The sequence below is a fragment of the Macaca nemestrina genome, chromosome 2, assembly GCF_043159975.1.
Source record: "Macaca nemestrina isolate mMacNem1 chromosome 2, mMacNem.hap1, whole genome shotgun sequence".
Classification (NCBI taxonomy): Eukaryota; Metazoa; Chordata; class Mammalia; order Primates; family Cercopithecidae; genus Macaca; species Macaca nemestrina.
In genome coordinates, this window is record NC_092126.1 from 45,482,258 (window position 1) to 45,500,512 (window position 18,255).

At 43.4% G+C, this 18,255-nt stretch overlaps 1 protein-coding gene across 5 annotated transcripts; it reads right to left on the minus strand.

Moving 5' to 3' along the window:
* Positions 1-2,752: 2,752 nt before the first annotated feature.
* On the minus strand, positions 2,753-17,406 carry LOC105470004 (progestin and adipoQ receptor family member 9). Of its 5 annotated transcripts, none has more exons than XM_024789201.2 (4): positions 16,934-17,065; positions 15,286-16,571; positions 6,351-6,410; positions 2,753-4,155 (listed from the first exon to the last, which is right to left on the minus strand). In XM_024789201.2, exons 1-4 carry the CDS (start codon positions 16,934-16,936, stop codon positions 4,128-4,130), a joined length of 1,377 nt encoding a protein of 458 aa, XP_024644969.2. In that variant the 5' UTR covers positions 16,937-17,065; the 3' UTR covers positions 2,753-4,127. The 5 variants fall into 5 exon arrangements, with proteins under 5 accessions (XP_024644969.2, XP_070947174.1, XP_070947171.1 ...); XM_071091073.1 differs by lacking the exons at positions 2,753-4,155; positions 6,351-6,410; positions 16,934-17,065 and adding exons at positions 8,126-11,966; positions 12,720-12,809; positions 17,274-17,406; XM_071091070.1 differs by lacking the exons at positions 2,753-4,155; positions 6,351-6,410 and adding exons at positions 8,126-11,966; positions 12,720-12,809.
* Positions 17,407-18,255: the final 849 nt, after the last annotated feature.

The window sequence follows — 18,255 nt, forward strand, 5'->3', positions numbered from 1 at the left end:
TACAATTAGGGGGCCCTCTTTAAGAAAAGGAATACAAGGAGGGGCGCGGTGGCTCGAGCCTGTAATCCTAGCACTTTGGGAGGCTGAGGCAGGCAGATCACGAGGTCAGGAGATCGAGACCATCCTGGCTAACACGGCGAAATCCTGTCTCTACTACGGGCGTATTGACGGGCGCCTGTAGTCCCAGCTCCTGGGGAGGCTGAGCCAGGAGAATGGCTTGAACCCGGGAGGCAGAGCTTGCAATTAGTGGAGATCGTGCCACGGCACTCCAGCCTGGGTGATAGAGCAAGACTCCGTCTCATTAAAAAAAAAAAAAAAAAATTACAAATATAAAATTAGATACGGTGCTTTAGAAAAGACCCATGCAAATGAGAGGCCCTGAAAATTGAGCCTCTTTGGCATCCTGGTGAATCTACTTCTAGTAACACTTGGACAATTCTGCTGCAAGGGTTCCCTGAACTGGCTGATCACTGGAGTCACCAAGAGAGCTTTTCTTACTTCAAAGCCCCAACAGGCTGCCTGAATTAGAATCTCTGAGGATAGAAACTGGCAATCAGCTGTCTTGTAAAGCTCCCTAGGTAATTGTACTGCGAACCCAGGCTTGGCAACCAGTATTTTAGTAACCATTTTATAACATCAAACAAATTCATTTGAACCGGTATCCCAAACACACTTATTGCCTTAATTGTGTTGCTTACCCAGAAACAGGTTTTAACTGTTGTTATTGACCCATAGCCCAAATGTTTACTTATCAAGAATACCCTATTGTTCAATGACCTCAACACAGAATATATAGATACCTTACGCCAGGCCATCTATCCCCTTTCTTTTTAGTAAGAGTCAACACATATATAAGCTGGCTCTTCACCATTTGGGCTCAGTTTAATATTTTTATGTATTAAATTTTATTTTAAAAACTATTGGTAATTTTTAAAAATCTTAAATGTTTGAGTTGGCATATAATTCAGACAATCTATAAAGTAAATAAATGACTGTTGAAGAACATCTGACACTTATGTTACCACAGCTGGGAGAGTCAAGCTTATAAACCTAGACATAAAGGTAGCAGTTGAGTCATTTGTTATTGCCTGATTAATCCTGTTAGAGATTTCTTAAGGGAGGTTGTGAATAATCACCAGCGCTTTTAGTGGGAGCCCAGTGACACTGAAGCTTGGCAGATGTCTGTCAAAACCATTTACCGGACTGGACAGCGAGGACCAGGAGAAAAAGGTTTTCTTTTTTAAAAAGGTGCTCTGGTATTCATATGACAAGCCCCGTTTTGTTATGCCCAAGAGCAAGGGGAGAACCTCATCTTCACCTTACTTGAGTCTGACTCAGTATGGCTGTGACTTATCCTTCTGTGTCTGGAATTGGTAGGTTCTTGGTCTTGCTGACTTCAAGAATGAAGCTGCAGACCCTCGCGGTGAGTGTTACAGGTCTTAAAGATGATGTATCCAGAGTTTGCTCCTTCAGATGTTCAAATGTGTCTGGAGCTTCTTCCTTCTGGTGGGTTGGTGGTCTTGCTGGCTTCAGGAGTGAAGCTGCAGACCTTCACGGTGAATATTACAGCTCATAAAGGTAGCCTGGACCCAAAGAGTGAGCAGCAGCAAGATTTATTGCAAAAAGTGAAAGAACAAAGCTTCTACACTGTGAAGGAGACCCAAGCAGGTTGCCACTGCTGGTTCCAGCAGCCTCCTTTTATTCGCTTATCTGATCCCACCCACATCCTGCTGATTAGTCCATTTTACAGAGAGCTGATTAGTCTATTTTACAGAGAGCTCATTGGTCCATTTTACAGAGAGCTGACTGGTCCATTTTGACAGGATGGTGATTGGTGCATTTACAATCCTCTAGCTAGACATAAAAGTTCTCCAAGTCCTCACCAGATTAACCAGACACAGAGCACTGATTGGTGCGTTTACAAACCCTGAGCTAGACACAGAGTGCTGATTGGTGCGTTTACAATCCTTGAGCTAAACACAGAGTACTGATTGGTGTGTTTACAATCCTTTGGCTAGACATAGAGAGCCAGACAGAAAAGTTATCCAAGTCACCACTAGGTTAGCTAGATACAGAGTACTGATTGGTGTATTTACAAACCTTGAGCTAGACACAGGGTGCTGATTGGTGTATTTACAATCCCTTAGCTAGACATAAAGGTTCTCCAAGTCCCCACTAGACTCAGGAGCCCAGCTGGCTTCACTTAGTGGATCCCGCACTGGTGCTGCAGGCGGAGCTGCCCGCCAGTCCCGCAGGCTGCTAGCATGTTGTCGCTTCTCACTTCTAGGACAGCTCCCCTGACACAATAGTGCAAATGATGGCCTGGGGACTAAAATGACTTTGTCAAACAGTTGAATGGAGAGAAGGTGGTAGAGTCACCACCTGATGCCAAGACCCCCCTATCCCCCAGCTTTTCCTTTTAAGTTGTTCTCTTTAAGTTCATTGTAGCCAGGTTTCATGGCAAGGCACCGTGATTTACACCACTGACCCTGGATCCCCTTACGTGTTTATGTGACAAATTGGCACCCGTATAATAAGCTTTACATTTGGCAAGACATAGGTAACACCAGAAATCAAAGTGAGGGGCTTCTGATAGGATTTCATATCTGCTAGCTTTTATATTTGATGCTTTCTCTAGGAGCTTGGCAAAAAGAAAACACTAAAATCAAAAGTAAAAAATCAAATCAAAAGAAAAAAATCAAACCAAAATAAAGATAACAACAGGAGAGAACTGGGACACCATCTTCTTTTTTTGACGTATTACATGTATCTGTAGAATTATTTATTTCCTTAAACCTGTTTCCTTTTGTACTTTATGACATTTCTGTGTAACTAAAGAATTTGAGAGAACGCTAAACTGATATTTATAGATCCTACCCTCAAAACAGATAGTGAGGTAGGGATGAACTAATGCAGTCAACCACTGAATTAATAAGAGCTGGAGTAAAAACTAGGCCATTAGTTTCACTCAGGTCATCGTGAGGTACTAAAGTAGCTCTTAGAGAATTACATTTTGTACTAATAAATGTTCACTTCTGCCCACCTTTCAGTTTTCCACATATATTTTTACAACTGCAGAGGATCAAGATAGGGAGAATGGAAATTATGGGAGCAGGCAGGATGTGAAACCTTTTATTAATCCTATGGCTTAAAATTTATTTATAAATTGCAAAGCTAATCAGTTTTCTTAAATCTTCCATTTCTTTTAGGAATTTTTCAGCTCGTAAGAAAAAAGTTTTTGGAGGTCAGAAACTGATAGTGGACTTCTGAGAAAGAGAAGAGAGAAAGAAATTATAAGTAATTCAAAAGTCTTGTCTCTATGTGGAATGTCATTTCCTTTCAAGCTGCAGTGTTTGAGTGGGTGTTTATTTGTTAATATCCTTCTGTTCCCCTCTCCGTTTCTTCTTTTTGTATTCCCATTAAGTGTAGGTTACACCTTTTGTAATTGCACCACGGTTCTTGAATATTCTCTTCTGATTTTTTTCTAGTCTTTTTTTCTTTGTTTTTCAGTTTTAGAAGTTTCTAGTGACATAGCCTCAAGCTCACTGATTCTTTACTCAGCAGTGTCTAGCCTAGTAATGAGTCCATCAAAGCATTCTTCATGTCTGTCACAATGTTCTTGATTTCTAGCATTTATGCTTGATTCTTTCTCAGAACTTTCATCTCTTTGTACATTATCTGTTGGTTCTTGCATGTTGTTTATTTTTCCATTAGAACCTTTAGCATAATTATTTTAAATTCCCAACCTGATAATTCCAACATCCCTGTCATATTTGAGACTGTTCTCATGCTTGCTCTGTTTCTTCAAACGGTGTTTTTTGCCTTTTGGTAAACCTTGTAATTTTTTGTTGGAAACTAGTCATGATGTACAGGGAACAAAAGAACTTGGTACTGGTTCTTGCTGAAATTTCTTCTTGTGGGTTCCTACTTTGTTAAATTGTGATTCTCTGTGTCTACCTGTTTGTCTCTCTAATTTGGGGGGCAGCAGTTTGCTCTGTGACTTCATGTCTCTGAGGAGAATTGTTGATTTTTATGTTCAGCTTTTTACTTGTTAGGATGGAGTGACAACTTCCAAGCTCCTTATGTCCCATACTGGAAACTCTAAGTCCTCAGTCAATATTTTTTCATTACAGGAAATGGGAAACTTCTGATGAACTTAAGGTGGGAAAAAGGAACAAAAAATAAAGAAATAATTTATTCAAAGGCGATGGGGTAGCCCAGAGAATTACATGAAGACCTGTGCAGGCAAATCATGGAGAATAAAGAATTGAGAGAAACTCTGGGGTTGCAGGGCTGTCTTGGATTGCAGTCCCACCAAGCTTCAGTAGGAGGGATTATTCCTCAAAGGAAATTCAGGGCACTGCTAGCAGAAGCAGAGGGATGCACCTTTGTCCAGCGAAAGAGGAAACCAAGCAACTGCTGAGATCCTGACTCACTCTGGCCATTCTCCACTGGGATGGAGGACCACGGTTAATTTTTTAGATCAAAGACTTACAGGATTCTCACCCAATGTTAGAATTCTGAATATTATTTATATTTAGTGAAATTTTGGTTATTAGGGGTTGAATTTTTACATGAACATTGTATAGATGACATTGATACATGAGAATACCATTTATTGTTCATAGGATTTATTTTATTTATTTTTATTTTTTAATTTTTTGTAAAGATGGGGTCTTGCTATATTTCCCAGGCTGGTGTCAAACTCCTAGCCTCAAGTTACCCTTCTGCTCAGCCTCCCAAAGTGCTGGGATTACAGGCATGAACCACCAAACCCAGCCTGGATTTATTTTAGAATTTTTTCACTTGACATATATTCTAAATATCCGTATTGTGTCTCCCTTTACCCATTTTAAGTAAACATTATGGAAAAAAATTCCTAGGTAATTATTTTCCTAGTGTTTCTTTTTTTGCTTTGAAATAGAATCAAACTCTCTGAAGTAGCTGTCTGATTCAGAACCTGCTTTGTTTTGCCAAGGAAAATTAAAGATAAAAAATCCCCGTAGACTACTTGCCAATGATGGATTTGGGGAAAAAGAGCATTCCTGATCACCATCCTTTTCTGCTTACCTGATATATCAGTTTGGAGTCAATTGCAGACAACAGAATCTACTCAAGCTAGTTGGTGCTAAAGGGGATTTATTAGTAGGCATTTGTTGGCTTACAAACTCTCTAGAATTATTACAGGAGTAGACTCAAGGTTGGGTTTTCTGAACAAGAATTAGAATGTCTCTAAATTGAGCAGGAAAGCTGACAGAAAGTGGCAGAACCAGGAAGCCACTAACAAAAGTCCTTTAACTATACCAGTATAGATGCTCTGTGTTCACTCTTTGAGAAGATTGATGTCAGGCATGAAAGTCAGTAGAGGAGATTGTAAAAGAGTAGTACAAGCGTCACAGAGGCCAAAGGAAGAGTGCTTCAAAGAGAACAGAATGGGAAAGAGGATCTCAGAAATGTCTATCCATCAACAAGGAGGCCGATGGAAATCTTAGAAGAATCATTCGAGTGAACTTAATGAAGCCAGAATGCAGTGGGTAAAGGAGTGTGTGGGAGGTACAAAAACAAAGGCGGGGTGCACCACTCTTTCAAAAAAGCCTGGCTGTGAAAAAGAGAGGGGGGCGTTGTTAGAGTGTGACATAGTGGGGAGAGGGTGATTTTCTCATTTTAGAAGGTGGGAGAGACTAGTAGTACATTTTTAAATTCTTGTAGGAGGAATCCTATTGAGTAGAAGTAGTTGATGAACATAGAGGAGAACAATGTGTAATGGATAGAGTATGGTTCTTGAAAAGGTGGGAAGTGGTAAGATCAGAGAGTTGAGGAGAGGGTGGGAGTGGTAGGGTCAGATATTTGAAATATCTGCAATAAAGAATGGGAGAGAGCAGTTCAGGCATCACATCAGGGTCACTGGGTAGCTTTGAGTCCTAATACAGCATATCTGTACTTAAAAAATGAAGTATCACAAATATCTAACAGGTAGATTCTAAAATGTGAGACTGGCTCAGTCATGGTGGGATGGGAGCTGTGCAAATCCCATTATATATGGCTGAGAAGTGAGCAAATTTTATGGAACTGTTAAGATACTTCTGATTACAAGATGTAAATATAACTTAAACTCAATTGTAAGATGAAGGAAATGTATTGGCTCACATGGAAAAGTCCAAAGGTGTGTGGGCTTCAAGCACAGTTTGATCAAGGCTTCCTTTGTGAGTTACTTTGTTTGGCGCCACTCTATGTTCTGGCTTTCTTCTTATCTTGTCTTCCCTCAGGATTACACTGTGACTGCTAGTAGCAGCCAGGGCTGAGGATTCCAGGAAAAAACAAGAAGGGTGGGGAGGGACAGGAAAAAATACCTGCCTTCTGCTACTTTTTGTTTCAATGCAATCTTCCACCATTTGTCCCCTTGGCAGGACCTAATAAACAGCCAGAGGGCGAGAGAGCTGAGAATCAGTTTCAATACAGAGCAGACGAAGGGAAGTATGGGAACGTGAATCTAAAAGCAAACAAGCAGATATTTGGCACAGGCTCAAGAGATACTAAACAGCCCAAATGGAGTGGCCCTCTTAGGAGTGGCCCTGGAGCAAGGTAGACAGAGATTCTCCCAGCACACAGAACCTGAAGAACTCATACCACTATCAGCTTGTGGAGGCCTTGTCCATCTTAGGCCACAGGAGATGATGGCTGCTGTGTATTGGTGGCACAGTGCGCCACTAGAAATGGTATGCCTCTTAGCTAGCCAATTCTCTGCCTTTCTACAGTGAGTTGGGGGTGGCTGAATGTTTTATTTAGCCACATCCTGACCTGAATGAAGGGAATTCCCATCACATGGAGAACCTGAGTGCTGGAAGTTTGCTGCTGTTCTAAGTGAAGGCAGCTTTGGGTTGTCTTTGGGAAAGGGGGCAAGAGCGCTTAGATGGTACAAATACAAGTTGTATTACATTAAGGAAAGCACATATAAAAGAGGAAAGTGTGTGCTAGCCAGCTAGGGGCTAGGCTGTGGTTGCTATTGTTTTGGGCTGTTAGCATGGTTTTCTTCCCTCCTCCAGATGCTCCAGAGCTTTAACAGGGACCCCACACTGGTAAGACACCTGGCTTGGAAAGCGCTTTATACAGTGTACATGGCCCAAACCGTCAGTCTCCCATAATCTTTGTCCACACACTCCTTAGGAGTGGGGATTATAGTGGAATGCCTGTGGACCAGACCGCCAATGGGTTGGATGAATCGGACAGCTGTTGCTTTTGTCTGCCTATCATTCCTTCCTGTGGGAACTGACCTCCAACCTCCATGTGGTTCCGGAAAGGGCTCAAATCACAGGCACCCACACCTTGTCTCTAGAGGAGTCCATGTGACCTCAGGTAGGCCAATCTGATACTCTTTTCCGGGAATTTGAATCAGGGACAGACACAACAGGGCCAGGAAAAAGCTGATGATGGCTCATCTGGTGGCAGTACCCTGAAGCTAGTTCATCTGGTGGCAGAGCCCTGGAGCGGCAAGATTTACTCACCGGAATCTCTAGCACTGCCCTGCTCCCTTCCTTCCTGAGGCCTGGGTGGTCAGCTATGTGCGCCCCCCAGTGTTCCTCCTATAAACCTTTTCTTCCTTCATGAGAGTTTTCTGTTTCCGATAACCAAAAACTTCTGAAACAATAATCAACATGATTTAAAGACTTAGCCATCACCACAGAGCTTAAGAGTTGAAATTGGATCTCCCTTGCTGGGGTTATTTAGGACAGAGATACTGTAAGTTCACACATATCACCAAGGTTCTGGGACAAGGTTGTGTTGCACAGAAGCCCATGGACCCTATATGCTTTTGAAAAACAGAAAGGTGCAAGAAAACATTTCGTAACCTGGGTTATATAAGTATTTTCTTAGAAGATATGGTTTCAAAGTAACACATGAATTCTCTTCTTAATTTATCTAATATTATAAAAAAGTAATATACTAAGGGTGCTTCTTCAGGGTAAACTAATACTCTTGCCTTCTGCCTGCTGAATTTTATGAAAAGGGTAATGTTTTTTCTTATTTTGTTTATTAGTGTTATTAATATTTTACTGTTAATTTAGGAATACCTTGTTGCTGAAAGATAACTGTTGGACATGCACAGATGCGTACGACCTAAACACTGTGCTTACAAATAATTTATTCTTATTTCATACATTTGTTTTTCAGCAAAAATGCATAGTTATATTATTTACACAGAATTTCATATTCAAGACTGTAGTGAACAAATGTCTCAGGAAACCAAAATCATAGCAAATCATACAACAGAAATGTGTCACATTATGTTTTAGCTACATGCACAGAACTGGCCAAAGTGATACCTATTTCTATAGATTATTTTATCACATAATAGAGAATTACAATTAAGTAATGCTTTTCTGTTAGAATATACTATTGATTTGAAACCACATGGTAATCCATGCCTGGAAGCTCACATATCCTGAGAATGCCTCTCTTGCTAGCTAAATACAGTTCTTCAGGATGTAGGTAAGGACTGGAGTAAGGGTAGCCTAAAAAGAATGAATCTGGCAAGCAATAGGAAAAATTTCTTTATGCATGCATCAGTTTTACTCCCTTCTTTCTCCATCATCAGCCTTAAATGAACTTAAAAACAAAAACAAAAAACAGACACATGAAGGTCTCTATTTGATCACTGTTAACTCTTCCCTCTGCCTCTGACCTGAGGAAAAAACGAGTATGGCCCTTCAAGTATAATGCCCTTTTACTGCAAAAGGGGACTTGCTTGGTTGTACATTCTTGCAAATCCAAGGACAGTCACCGTATTTAAAACCTTAGTTTGGAAATGGATGAACCCCATAAAGCAGATGGTTAGAGAAGGCCTAAATACACATGGAATCCTTTTAGAAATCTTTTCTCTTCAAGCTGGATATGTGGAAAGTGAAGGCTTCAAGGGTAGTGAAAATGGCCTGGAAGATGGCTGAAATCAGAGTTCAGAGCAACCACATGCTCTATACAGATTTAAAAAAAAAAAAAGGCAGCTACAGAATCCTCCCCCAGCCCTGAAACACAGAAAGCCTTTTCCTGGTCCATATAGTGATGGCATGGGGCTTATTCTTCTTTCTACTCTGAAGAAACAAGGGACAGAGTTCCAGGGTTGTACATTTTACTGGCTGTGTTACTCACCATGCTTATAAACTCATCAAAGTGAAAGGTGGCTCATCTCTTTATTGCTTTGGTACTCAGCTGATTGGTTAGAATAATTTTGTTCATCGCCTCCAGAGAAGAAAACTAGCCTGTTCAAAAAGTAGACCTTCTGTGCTAGGTTTTGCTGGGAGAGGGAATTTAATAAAGTTTCTAACCAGCATTTTTAAAAAGACTTTTAAATTTAGCCATGAGACACACCTCAAACCTATCTCACGTGTTTTCTTCTTTTTTAAAAAATGATTTGTATCCTTCTTTAGACTATACATTATTTACATTTTTAAAGACCTACTAGGTCTTTATCATTTGGGTAAGAGCTCAAGGTGATTAAACTCCCCGGATAAAGATGAGTCTTTCCAAAAAGCTCTGGTTCTCACCTATGTGCTAAGGCCTGTTTTTACAAAAAATGTCTATTAGAAACTTTACAAATATAAAATTAAAATACTTCTTTAAAAAATTTTCCCATGAATTTTATTTTTTGCATCCAGCATGGTAAAAACAGATTATGCTTTCCAACTAGAGATGGAACTAAGAAGAAATGACATTGTGTTCCCACGCTTTATCTAGAAATAAGGGTTTATTTACACGGTGTCCTTCTTCAACATCATGGTGAACTGGGAGAAGCAGGGCCATCTTTACAGCATGGCCAAATGACCACCTGAAGACCCCCCATTCTGCCTTGAGTGCTTATTGTGTATTTTGGGTGGCGGTATAAGGCATGACGGAAAGGTGGCCTGTCACTTCTACACATTCGAGAATAATTTTGCACATTCAAGAAATTTTCCTTGAGAAATGCCATGTTTGGAATAGCTTCCAGAGATTGAGAACAAAAGCATTAAAGTGAGTGCATTACATTTAGAAGCACAATACATTGGGAAACATTCTCAAAAGCTCAAAGAACAGGCTGTTTTTCCATTGAGCTAAATAGTAAATAAGTGTGTATACTGTTGCATATAGGTATATGTTCAGAGCTTTCAAAAGTCACATCCTGCATAATTAACAGCTAAATGAGCATTCTTGGCCCCTGACCTATAAACACTCTAATTCTGCAACTTGCTCACAGATTCTTAAGAAGCCATTCTAGAACAAAAATGCCTACAAACTGATTAGAAATCTGCAAACCAGAAATGCAATACAGTTATCCTTTTTTAAATGACAACAGAAATTTGTGTTCGCTTTTGGAAGAGTGATTAAGAAGAACTGATACCCATTTTCACAATTAAGAAATAATTATTCACAATATTGAAGAAGCCAAATCTTCAATAAGAAAACGTGTGGCCTCTCATAAAAGAATACAGTAGCGCTCAGTTTCAACCACTGAATGCTTCCTTTTTCAGTTTGTCTAGGCTTGTTCGCTTTTTGTCAGGTGATATATGTCAGAGAATATTGGCAATCCTTCAAGAAAATGATTCAAAAGGTGATTTACAATTGGCTGGTGCTATCCTGTAATGCCTTTTTGCCTCTGTCCTAATTTTATGGAAACAAATTAAGGACATTAAGCCAGGAGATAAATGTACCACTCAAAATATACCTGGACACTCATGCTCAGGTCAAATGCTGCAAGATGTGGTTAAGCTGACAAACAGAATTCCTTGCCTGTCTACTTGAACACTAACACCCTGGGAGTTCACATGCTTTTCTAAGGACAAAATTTAAAACTCAGGCTAACTGCACAGTTGAACTTGCTGCCCCATTCTGACTGTTTGACTCTAAGCCTCTTTGTTCTCCTCTTCCCGTGCGTTCTTCCTTTTTTTTTTTTTTTTTACATCTGACACTTTTTAATGATTTCCTCCAGATTAATGTTTTCTAAGACATATTTCATAAGTTACAACACAAAGACCCTAAAGAGGAAAAAGGCTAGAGAGCATTAGTTAATCTCAGTTAATTTTGGAGATCTAAGCATTTACCTTCTTATGTGTATGGTTGGTTGGTTGGTTTTATTACACTATAAAATTCAGACACTTGAAGACATCACAATTTAGGCACTTTGGATGATCCACTCTTCATAATAGTATGAATACTACCAATCTTCCAATAGTTATTGTTATTAGTGTTTTCATAATAATAGTGATAAGTTTTTCAATTCTGTACATATGCCGACTATCCCCTCGCCTGGATTGTACATTACATTTTCAAGTTATTTTTAACAATAGGCCTGGGAGCAGACAGAAAAAGAAAAAAGAAAGAAATTGATTGCTGAGGAAGTCAGCATGTGAATAGAAATAAGAGTCTATGGATTGCACTTATGCTAACAAAAAAAGAGACCCAAACTCAGGGACTTACAGCCATCTGCCTACAGCCAAGGTCAGAGTTTGGTTCCTGGCCAGAGAGACTTTCTGGGGCTTCTCTGTTCCACCAGAAGACAAAATGGAGATAACTCCCACCATACCCTGTCTCCTATTATAGCTTTGTGCAGATTAACTAATTAAAGTTACGAAGAGATTTAAAGATAAAAATCCCTGTTTATTATTGCTATTAGTCCTCAGAGTTGGCACCAAATCAGGAAAAAACGATAAAAATCACCTCTGTCCCAAAATTTTGCATTCTTAGAAATGATTCCTACAAAGTATCACTATAAATTAGGCTAAATGGTTTTTTGACTGCAAGCACTGACAAGCTGGATTTATGAATGGAAATATGTGAAGGCCACTCTGTCCAGCTCTGTAGCCCCATACTTTCTCCCTGGACTATTTATAGAAAGTGTATGGCTAGTGGAAAAGTTCACATTTATTTTTACAAGCCAGTCATGACATGACCGAAGAACTCACTTCCTCTCTCTCGGAAGGTCATCCTCTTCACCTGAGCTGCAAGAAGGGCAGGGAAGAAAGGAACCCCATTAGCCAACTAAGTCAGTCTGAGTCAGCCCCAGAGACCAACCCACGGGGTGACAGGCACTGAAGTCAAACACCTTCATTTTCCAGGCATGACTCTATGGCTGCTCTTTGAGATGTCATCCAGATCATGACTAACAAGTAAAAATGAAACATATTACATAATATGCCTCAAAATTCTACTGCCAAAATAGGTTGTACATAGATAATGGAGTGAATTCTTATTTATAATTTGTCCTACATTTCAAACAGCTGAACACAATAAAGTAAAACTGAATTTTAATGTGGCAAAATGGAAAGTGTGAAAAATATTTTAAAATATATATTGTCCTGATTGCTGCATTACCTTGAAATATGTAATAAACCTGGATAGTTCCATGCAAATGGGGAGATTCAAAGTAAACATTTGCTTCTAAAACATCAAGAAATTTGATAAATTTAGCAAATAAACGTATAGTTTAACAAATCATCCCTGGCTTTGACTAGTGTATATGGTACCTATTTGCAAACATGAAGTGAAGCCGAACCAGTTTTCTACTAGAATGTCCTCTTGTCATTATTATATGTGGTCAACAAAATCTAACATGGAATGGGAAAGACAAGTGGACGAAGGAAAAGGCAAAGGGAAGAAGAAAGTGAGTCCTCATTCTCTCTGGGACATAGTGGGTGCTGAAACCTGCATGGCAAAAAGTGTGTCATCTCACTGTACTCATGCAGCATAATCACCTGAAAAATGATAGGGGTATAATTTTATCCTTAAGTGGCCTCTGCTTAAGGTCAAAGACACAGGACAAGAAGAGAATTCTGTCTGTGGACCTGGAAGAACAACAAAAAATTAAATGACAAATTTGGTGTTTTAGTTATTGTTCTCGAACTCATTAATCCTTTCTAGAAGTCTTCCTCCTGAAAGCTCCTTTTGAAATTGAGGTCCCATTTTACAAAGAAACTACATAATACGCTTCAACCTGTTTCTCTAGCTTCCAAACCAATGTTCTTTGGGGCTCTAGAAAAAACAATCACATACAAATAAATTTGCATGTGGAAATATCCTGATTTCCACAGTTGTCCTTGAATGCATGTACTGAATTAAGTTACAGCTGAGGAATAACATCTGTGGTAAGTACAAATTAGCCTCTGTAACCTAACAGGAATCTCCTTGCACTTCACAAAGGATGATACACTGACACTCATCAACAACTGTGCAAAGCGTATTTACAATCTCAATGAGAGGTTCTAAATTAAATATAGACATATATAAATTTAACTTCTATGTGCTAAGTAACACACACAAGGATACCGGTTCCTCCAAGGAATTGTGCTGAGCTTCTCTGTTTACAGAGAAGTGATTAAAAGCATAAACAAAACCAGCAATTGTTTTAGAAGCGCCAGTCTACCAGTGCTGAGGTAAGTGTTCATCTACCTCATATGCATGATCTAAGTTATATCATAAAATCAAGATGCACCTGTGGGACATGATCATCCTGCCCAAGACCTTCAATCAGGTGGTGGAGATCAAGCCCAGGATGATCTGCCACTACCTGGGCAAGCTCTCCATCACCTACAAGCCAGTGAAGTAGAGCTGGCTGGGCATCACGGCCACTCACTCCTCCTGCTGAGCCAATAAAGGCACACGTCTCCAAAAAAAAAAAAACAAAACAAAACCAAAAAAACTCCCATTCAGTGACTTATTTGGCTTCTAACAAAATGACCTACCGGAAGTGTGATAAGTATTTAAACAAGTCATCTCAGTGGTTTGTATTAATCTAGAGTGGTCATCTCAATTACAGGTTAGCATTTGTAAGAAATGTGTAAATAACATTGGCTAATCTGTTTGTTAGAAAGGATCTCACGGACATGTTCATAAGTGTTTCAAGGATTTAGGGTGACTGCCAATCATTTCCATAGTCTGGACCCAAATGAAACTTCAGCGTTTAACTGGGCAAGTGTAATCTTATTTAAACCACAATTTTCAGTGACAACTCAATAATGTGCTCCTTCCTTTCATAATAAAACTGCCTCATTTATTCTTGGATATTATATTTTTAATTTTAAGCAAGGATGGATGGCATCAGTCTAGAACTTCTCCCATGGCTGCATTAGGAACACTTCTACATTAGCGGGCTGGCTCTTTGTCCTTGTAGGGAATACAAATGCTCTGCATGCTCCTGTAAACTACTTCCAGTCCTACCAAAAACTTGAAACCAACACCATCTTCTGCCCTCCTGGATGCACCATGAAACCTTGATTTGCAGTCAGGTAAGAAAAGCTTATTCTTACTACTCTCCCCACGTAAGAAACTGCGTTTGAGGACCAGTCATTTGGACATTGCTTCAAAAGGCACATTTATTCCAGTGGCAATTTAAATAAGTAGAGAAGGAAAGAAAAAGATTAAAAACGAAACCAACTAACAAAAACCGGATGGGTTTTGTGGAACACATTGGAGTAAACAAAAATCTGGGGTCTATACAAACCACTCGAGCTCCTCACCAATAGTTTAACCAGAGTCCCTAAGGTAGAATAATTCACAGTTGTATCATGACACGGGCCTTCAGAAAACACTGTTTAAGAAAGTAGTTGAGAACTCTCAAGTAGCTTCCCCTGATGTCCAGTTCAAGTGTATGCAATGCAGAAGGCTGTGAAATTCAAAACTATGTGACAAAGAAAATTCAGTGCACATCACAGGCTTTGATAAATTATGAAAAATCAACGTATATATTACTATTTAAATAACATCTGAAAAACGTTTTGAAATAATTAATTTGTGTTCACATTCCATGCATTTCCTAGCAGGTTAAGCCCTGGGTTTGCGTCTTTGTGCCTGTTTCCTACAAAGCTCCATTCTTTTGACAAATCCAAGCATTCATCAGACTGAAATAGAAGTTCCCAAGGATTCTATTTACCCTCTTTATTGTGTACCTGACCTCATAGGGGCTACTCCTTATTACCAATGGCACAGATGATTGGAAAAGCAAACTCTTTGGGGGCTTTATTTGGAATTTTACTCACTGCCTTTGAGAAATCCCTGGATGTCAAAGACATCACCTGAATTTTTTCCAAGGGCAAGAACCAGTGACTATTTCCCTACCGCTTGAACACCCCCGCCAGCCTCCTTCAAAGCCTCCAGTGGGTTGGGATCCCTTTGTAGCTGTGAACTTTTTCCCTATGGTTTTGCAGCACCTTCCTTGAGCAAAGAAGAAAACACAATGAAACTTGAAAACAAACCAACAATAGCAACAACAGAAACTCCAAACAGATGGGCGAACCAGTAGTCTCCTCCAAGGCGGAGGCTCACTTTTTACTGCAGAATTCGGAGTTGTTCAGGAACTTCCTGATGACCAGCCCCAGGCAGACCACCAGCAGCAGCATGTAGCCCACAGTACCCGAGAAAGTGGGTGCGGCAGGCGGCGCCTGGAGGAACTGGCGCAGGCCCTCTTCTACGTAGTACACCTGGTCGTAGATGCTGAGGAAGGTGAAGATGTGGAAGAGCTGGTGACTGTGGCCGATGATGTCGAAGAGACCCGGCTGGATGCGCTCGGGGATCTTGCTCACGTTGAAGAAGGCGGCCACCACCAGCCAGAAGTAGCGGCGGTAGAAGTGCACGAAGAGTGTGGGGTTCTCCCCACGCAGGTCGAAGAGCCAGCTCTCGAGCATAATGGGGCAGGCCATGCTGAGCGGCATGACGAAGACGAAGGTGCGCAGCGCGAATGGGTAGGTACACCAGTCGGTACGGCTCTTGCAGCAGGCCACAGTGCAAGCCACCGCCAGCACGAAGGCCACGGGCAGCACCAGGGCGCGGTAGGCGGCGATAAGGCGCGTGCAGTCCACGTGCCAGCCCAGGCGCTGCTGCACGTATGGAGTCATGACTCTGGCATCGAGCAAGCTGAGGCCGGGCAGCAGGTAGTAGTAGTAGGCCACGGTGCTGCCGAAGCCGTAGTAGCTGATGGACGCGTAGTCCAGGTAGAAGAAGGCGGCGCGCAGGCGCAGCGACAGGCAGCTGAACACGTGCGCCGTGCAGCTCATGGCGAAGGTCAGCAGCACTCCCGACGCGTAGCACCACAGCGGCAGCAGCCACGGGTGGTGGAAGGGCACGTCGCCGCCGCTCAGGAAGAACAGACGGCAGAACTTGCTCAGGAACAGCAGCAGCGGGATGAAGTGCGTCCAGAAGTTGAGCGTCTCGTTGGTAGGCTTCAGCACCGAGGCTAGGCACTCCTGGGCCGTGCACGGCAGACGCCGGTAGCCCGACAGGATGAAGCACTCCACGAAGTCGTCGGGCACCTCGTCCCAGCGCAGCAGCGGCTTGGCAGACGCTGGGGGGTCCCGGGAGGCGGCAGAGTGGGCGTTCCGGGCGGTCCCCGAAGCTGCCGGGGCCGGGGCCGGAGGGCCCTTTGTGCCCGCGCCCCGGGGCTGCAGGCGCCGCGGCATGGTGCCCGGGGCTCGGCTAGGGCGCGCGCAGGCGACCTCTGGCGCCGGCTCCCGGGCGCTTGGCAGCCCCCGCCGGCCGCCGTCGGAGCCTTTGTGCCCGCGCCGGGGGCGTCGCTGCAGGTTTAGGAGAAGACCCGTGCCTCCAAGCAGCCGCTCCTAAAAATTAAATAAATCAATAAGAGAATCAGTTAAAAGGCAGCGCTGCGACCGCCAGGAGCGCGGAGCGCGCGGGGCTCAGCGGCTTCCTCGCCAAGCCCCTGCTACCGGCGCGCGGCCGCCCGCGCTGCGGCAGCGGCGGCGGCGGCGGCGCGGCTGACTGCGGCGGCGGCGCGGCGGCGGTGACTGGGCATCGCGCGGTGCGGGTGCCTCCGCCGCCGCCCCCGGAGCGGGAGGCGGGGATGTGCGAGCCGAGGCGCGGAGGGAGGGACAGGCGCACCGAGGAAGGGCGGGGGCCTCCCAGGCTAGGGTTTCGCGGCCGCTTCGGGGGATAGAGTTGTCCCCTGTCTCGAGTTCCGTACCATCCCCCTCCTCGGGCCGCCGCAGCCCGGGCCGCCCCGTTAATGATTGATGCGGGGGCCAAAGGCTGGTCGGCGACGCGGCGGCGCGCGCGCCGAGGGCCAGAATCGGCCCTGGGGTTCGAAACCCGACAGCCACGCGGGCATTCTGGAGGACACTGGGGAGCCGCGTTCGCGGGGGGCGGGGAGCTGCGGCTGCGGGGGGAGGGGAGGGCGTCCGAGCTGGGCAGGGCGGAGAGATGCGCCAGCTGTAATCTCCGGAGGTGGCCGGGGAGGGGGTCACTCCGGAAGTCTGGGGGCTTTAAGCCCGCGTCCGGATCGGGGCCGTGTCATTGTCAGGTACCTGGGGCTGCGCCTTTCGCTCCCTCTCTGGTCTTTGCGTGTGTGTTAGTGTGTGTGTGTGTTGGCCTCTCTACGCACTACACTAAGCCTTAGTTGGTCTTCTTTCGTCTAGTGGACGCACTCAGGTGCGTCACCATCCTCCCATTTCCCTCGCCCTTGTCCTGTCCGAAAGAAACGTCCGCAAGCTGCCCTGTGGTCGCGCTCACCAGCCCTTCGAGCCGCAGCTAACCCATCTTCTTGTTCTTGTGTCTTTAACTAGGACTTTTATTTGGAACTGAGTCCGACAGCTCAGGACTGGCTGTTCAAACTCCACAATTTTAATGAAAAATCTCAGATGACTCAGAAAACCTCTAACGATCTGAGGAATGTATTAAGGGATTCCAAAGTCAAAGGCTGATCGTGGAGGGCATTTGATGAGGGGAGACTTCAGGTAGGAGGTGCATTCTAGCAGGAACTGAAGAGATTGAAGTCCAGTTGGTAGAGACAGGGAGGGGGTGGCTTGGATAAATCTTATGTATAATTAATCAGAAGTACCTGGCAGGCTAGGTTGGGTGGCTGGAGACCAGAAGAAAGGAACACCTGAAGAATCAAAACGGTTGTGATGCACTGCAGTGTGAAAATATGCCCTTGGGCCTTAAAGAAAGAGGCTTAAGGCCGGGAGCGGGTGGCTCACGCCTGTAATCCCAGCACAGAGATCACGAGGTCAAGAGATTGAGACTATCCTGTCCCAACATGGTGAAATCCCATCTCTACTAAAAATACAAAAGCATCAGCTGGGCATGGTGGCGCACGCCTGTAGTCCCAGCTCTTGGGAGGCTGAGGCAGGAGAATAGCTTGAACCCAAGAGGCGGAGGTTGCAGTGAGCCGAAATTGCGCCACTGCACTCCAGCCTGGCGGCAGAGCAAGACTGCGAGACTCCGTCTCAAACAAAACAAAACAAAACAAAACGCTACTTTCATCACTACTGCACATCCTCTAAGTAG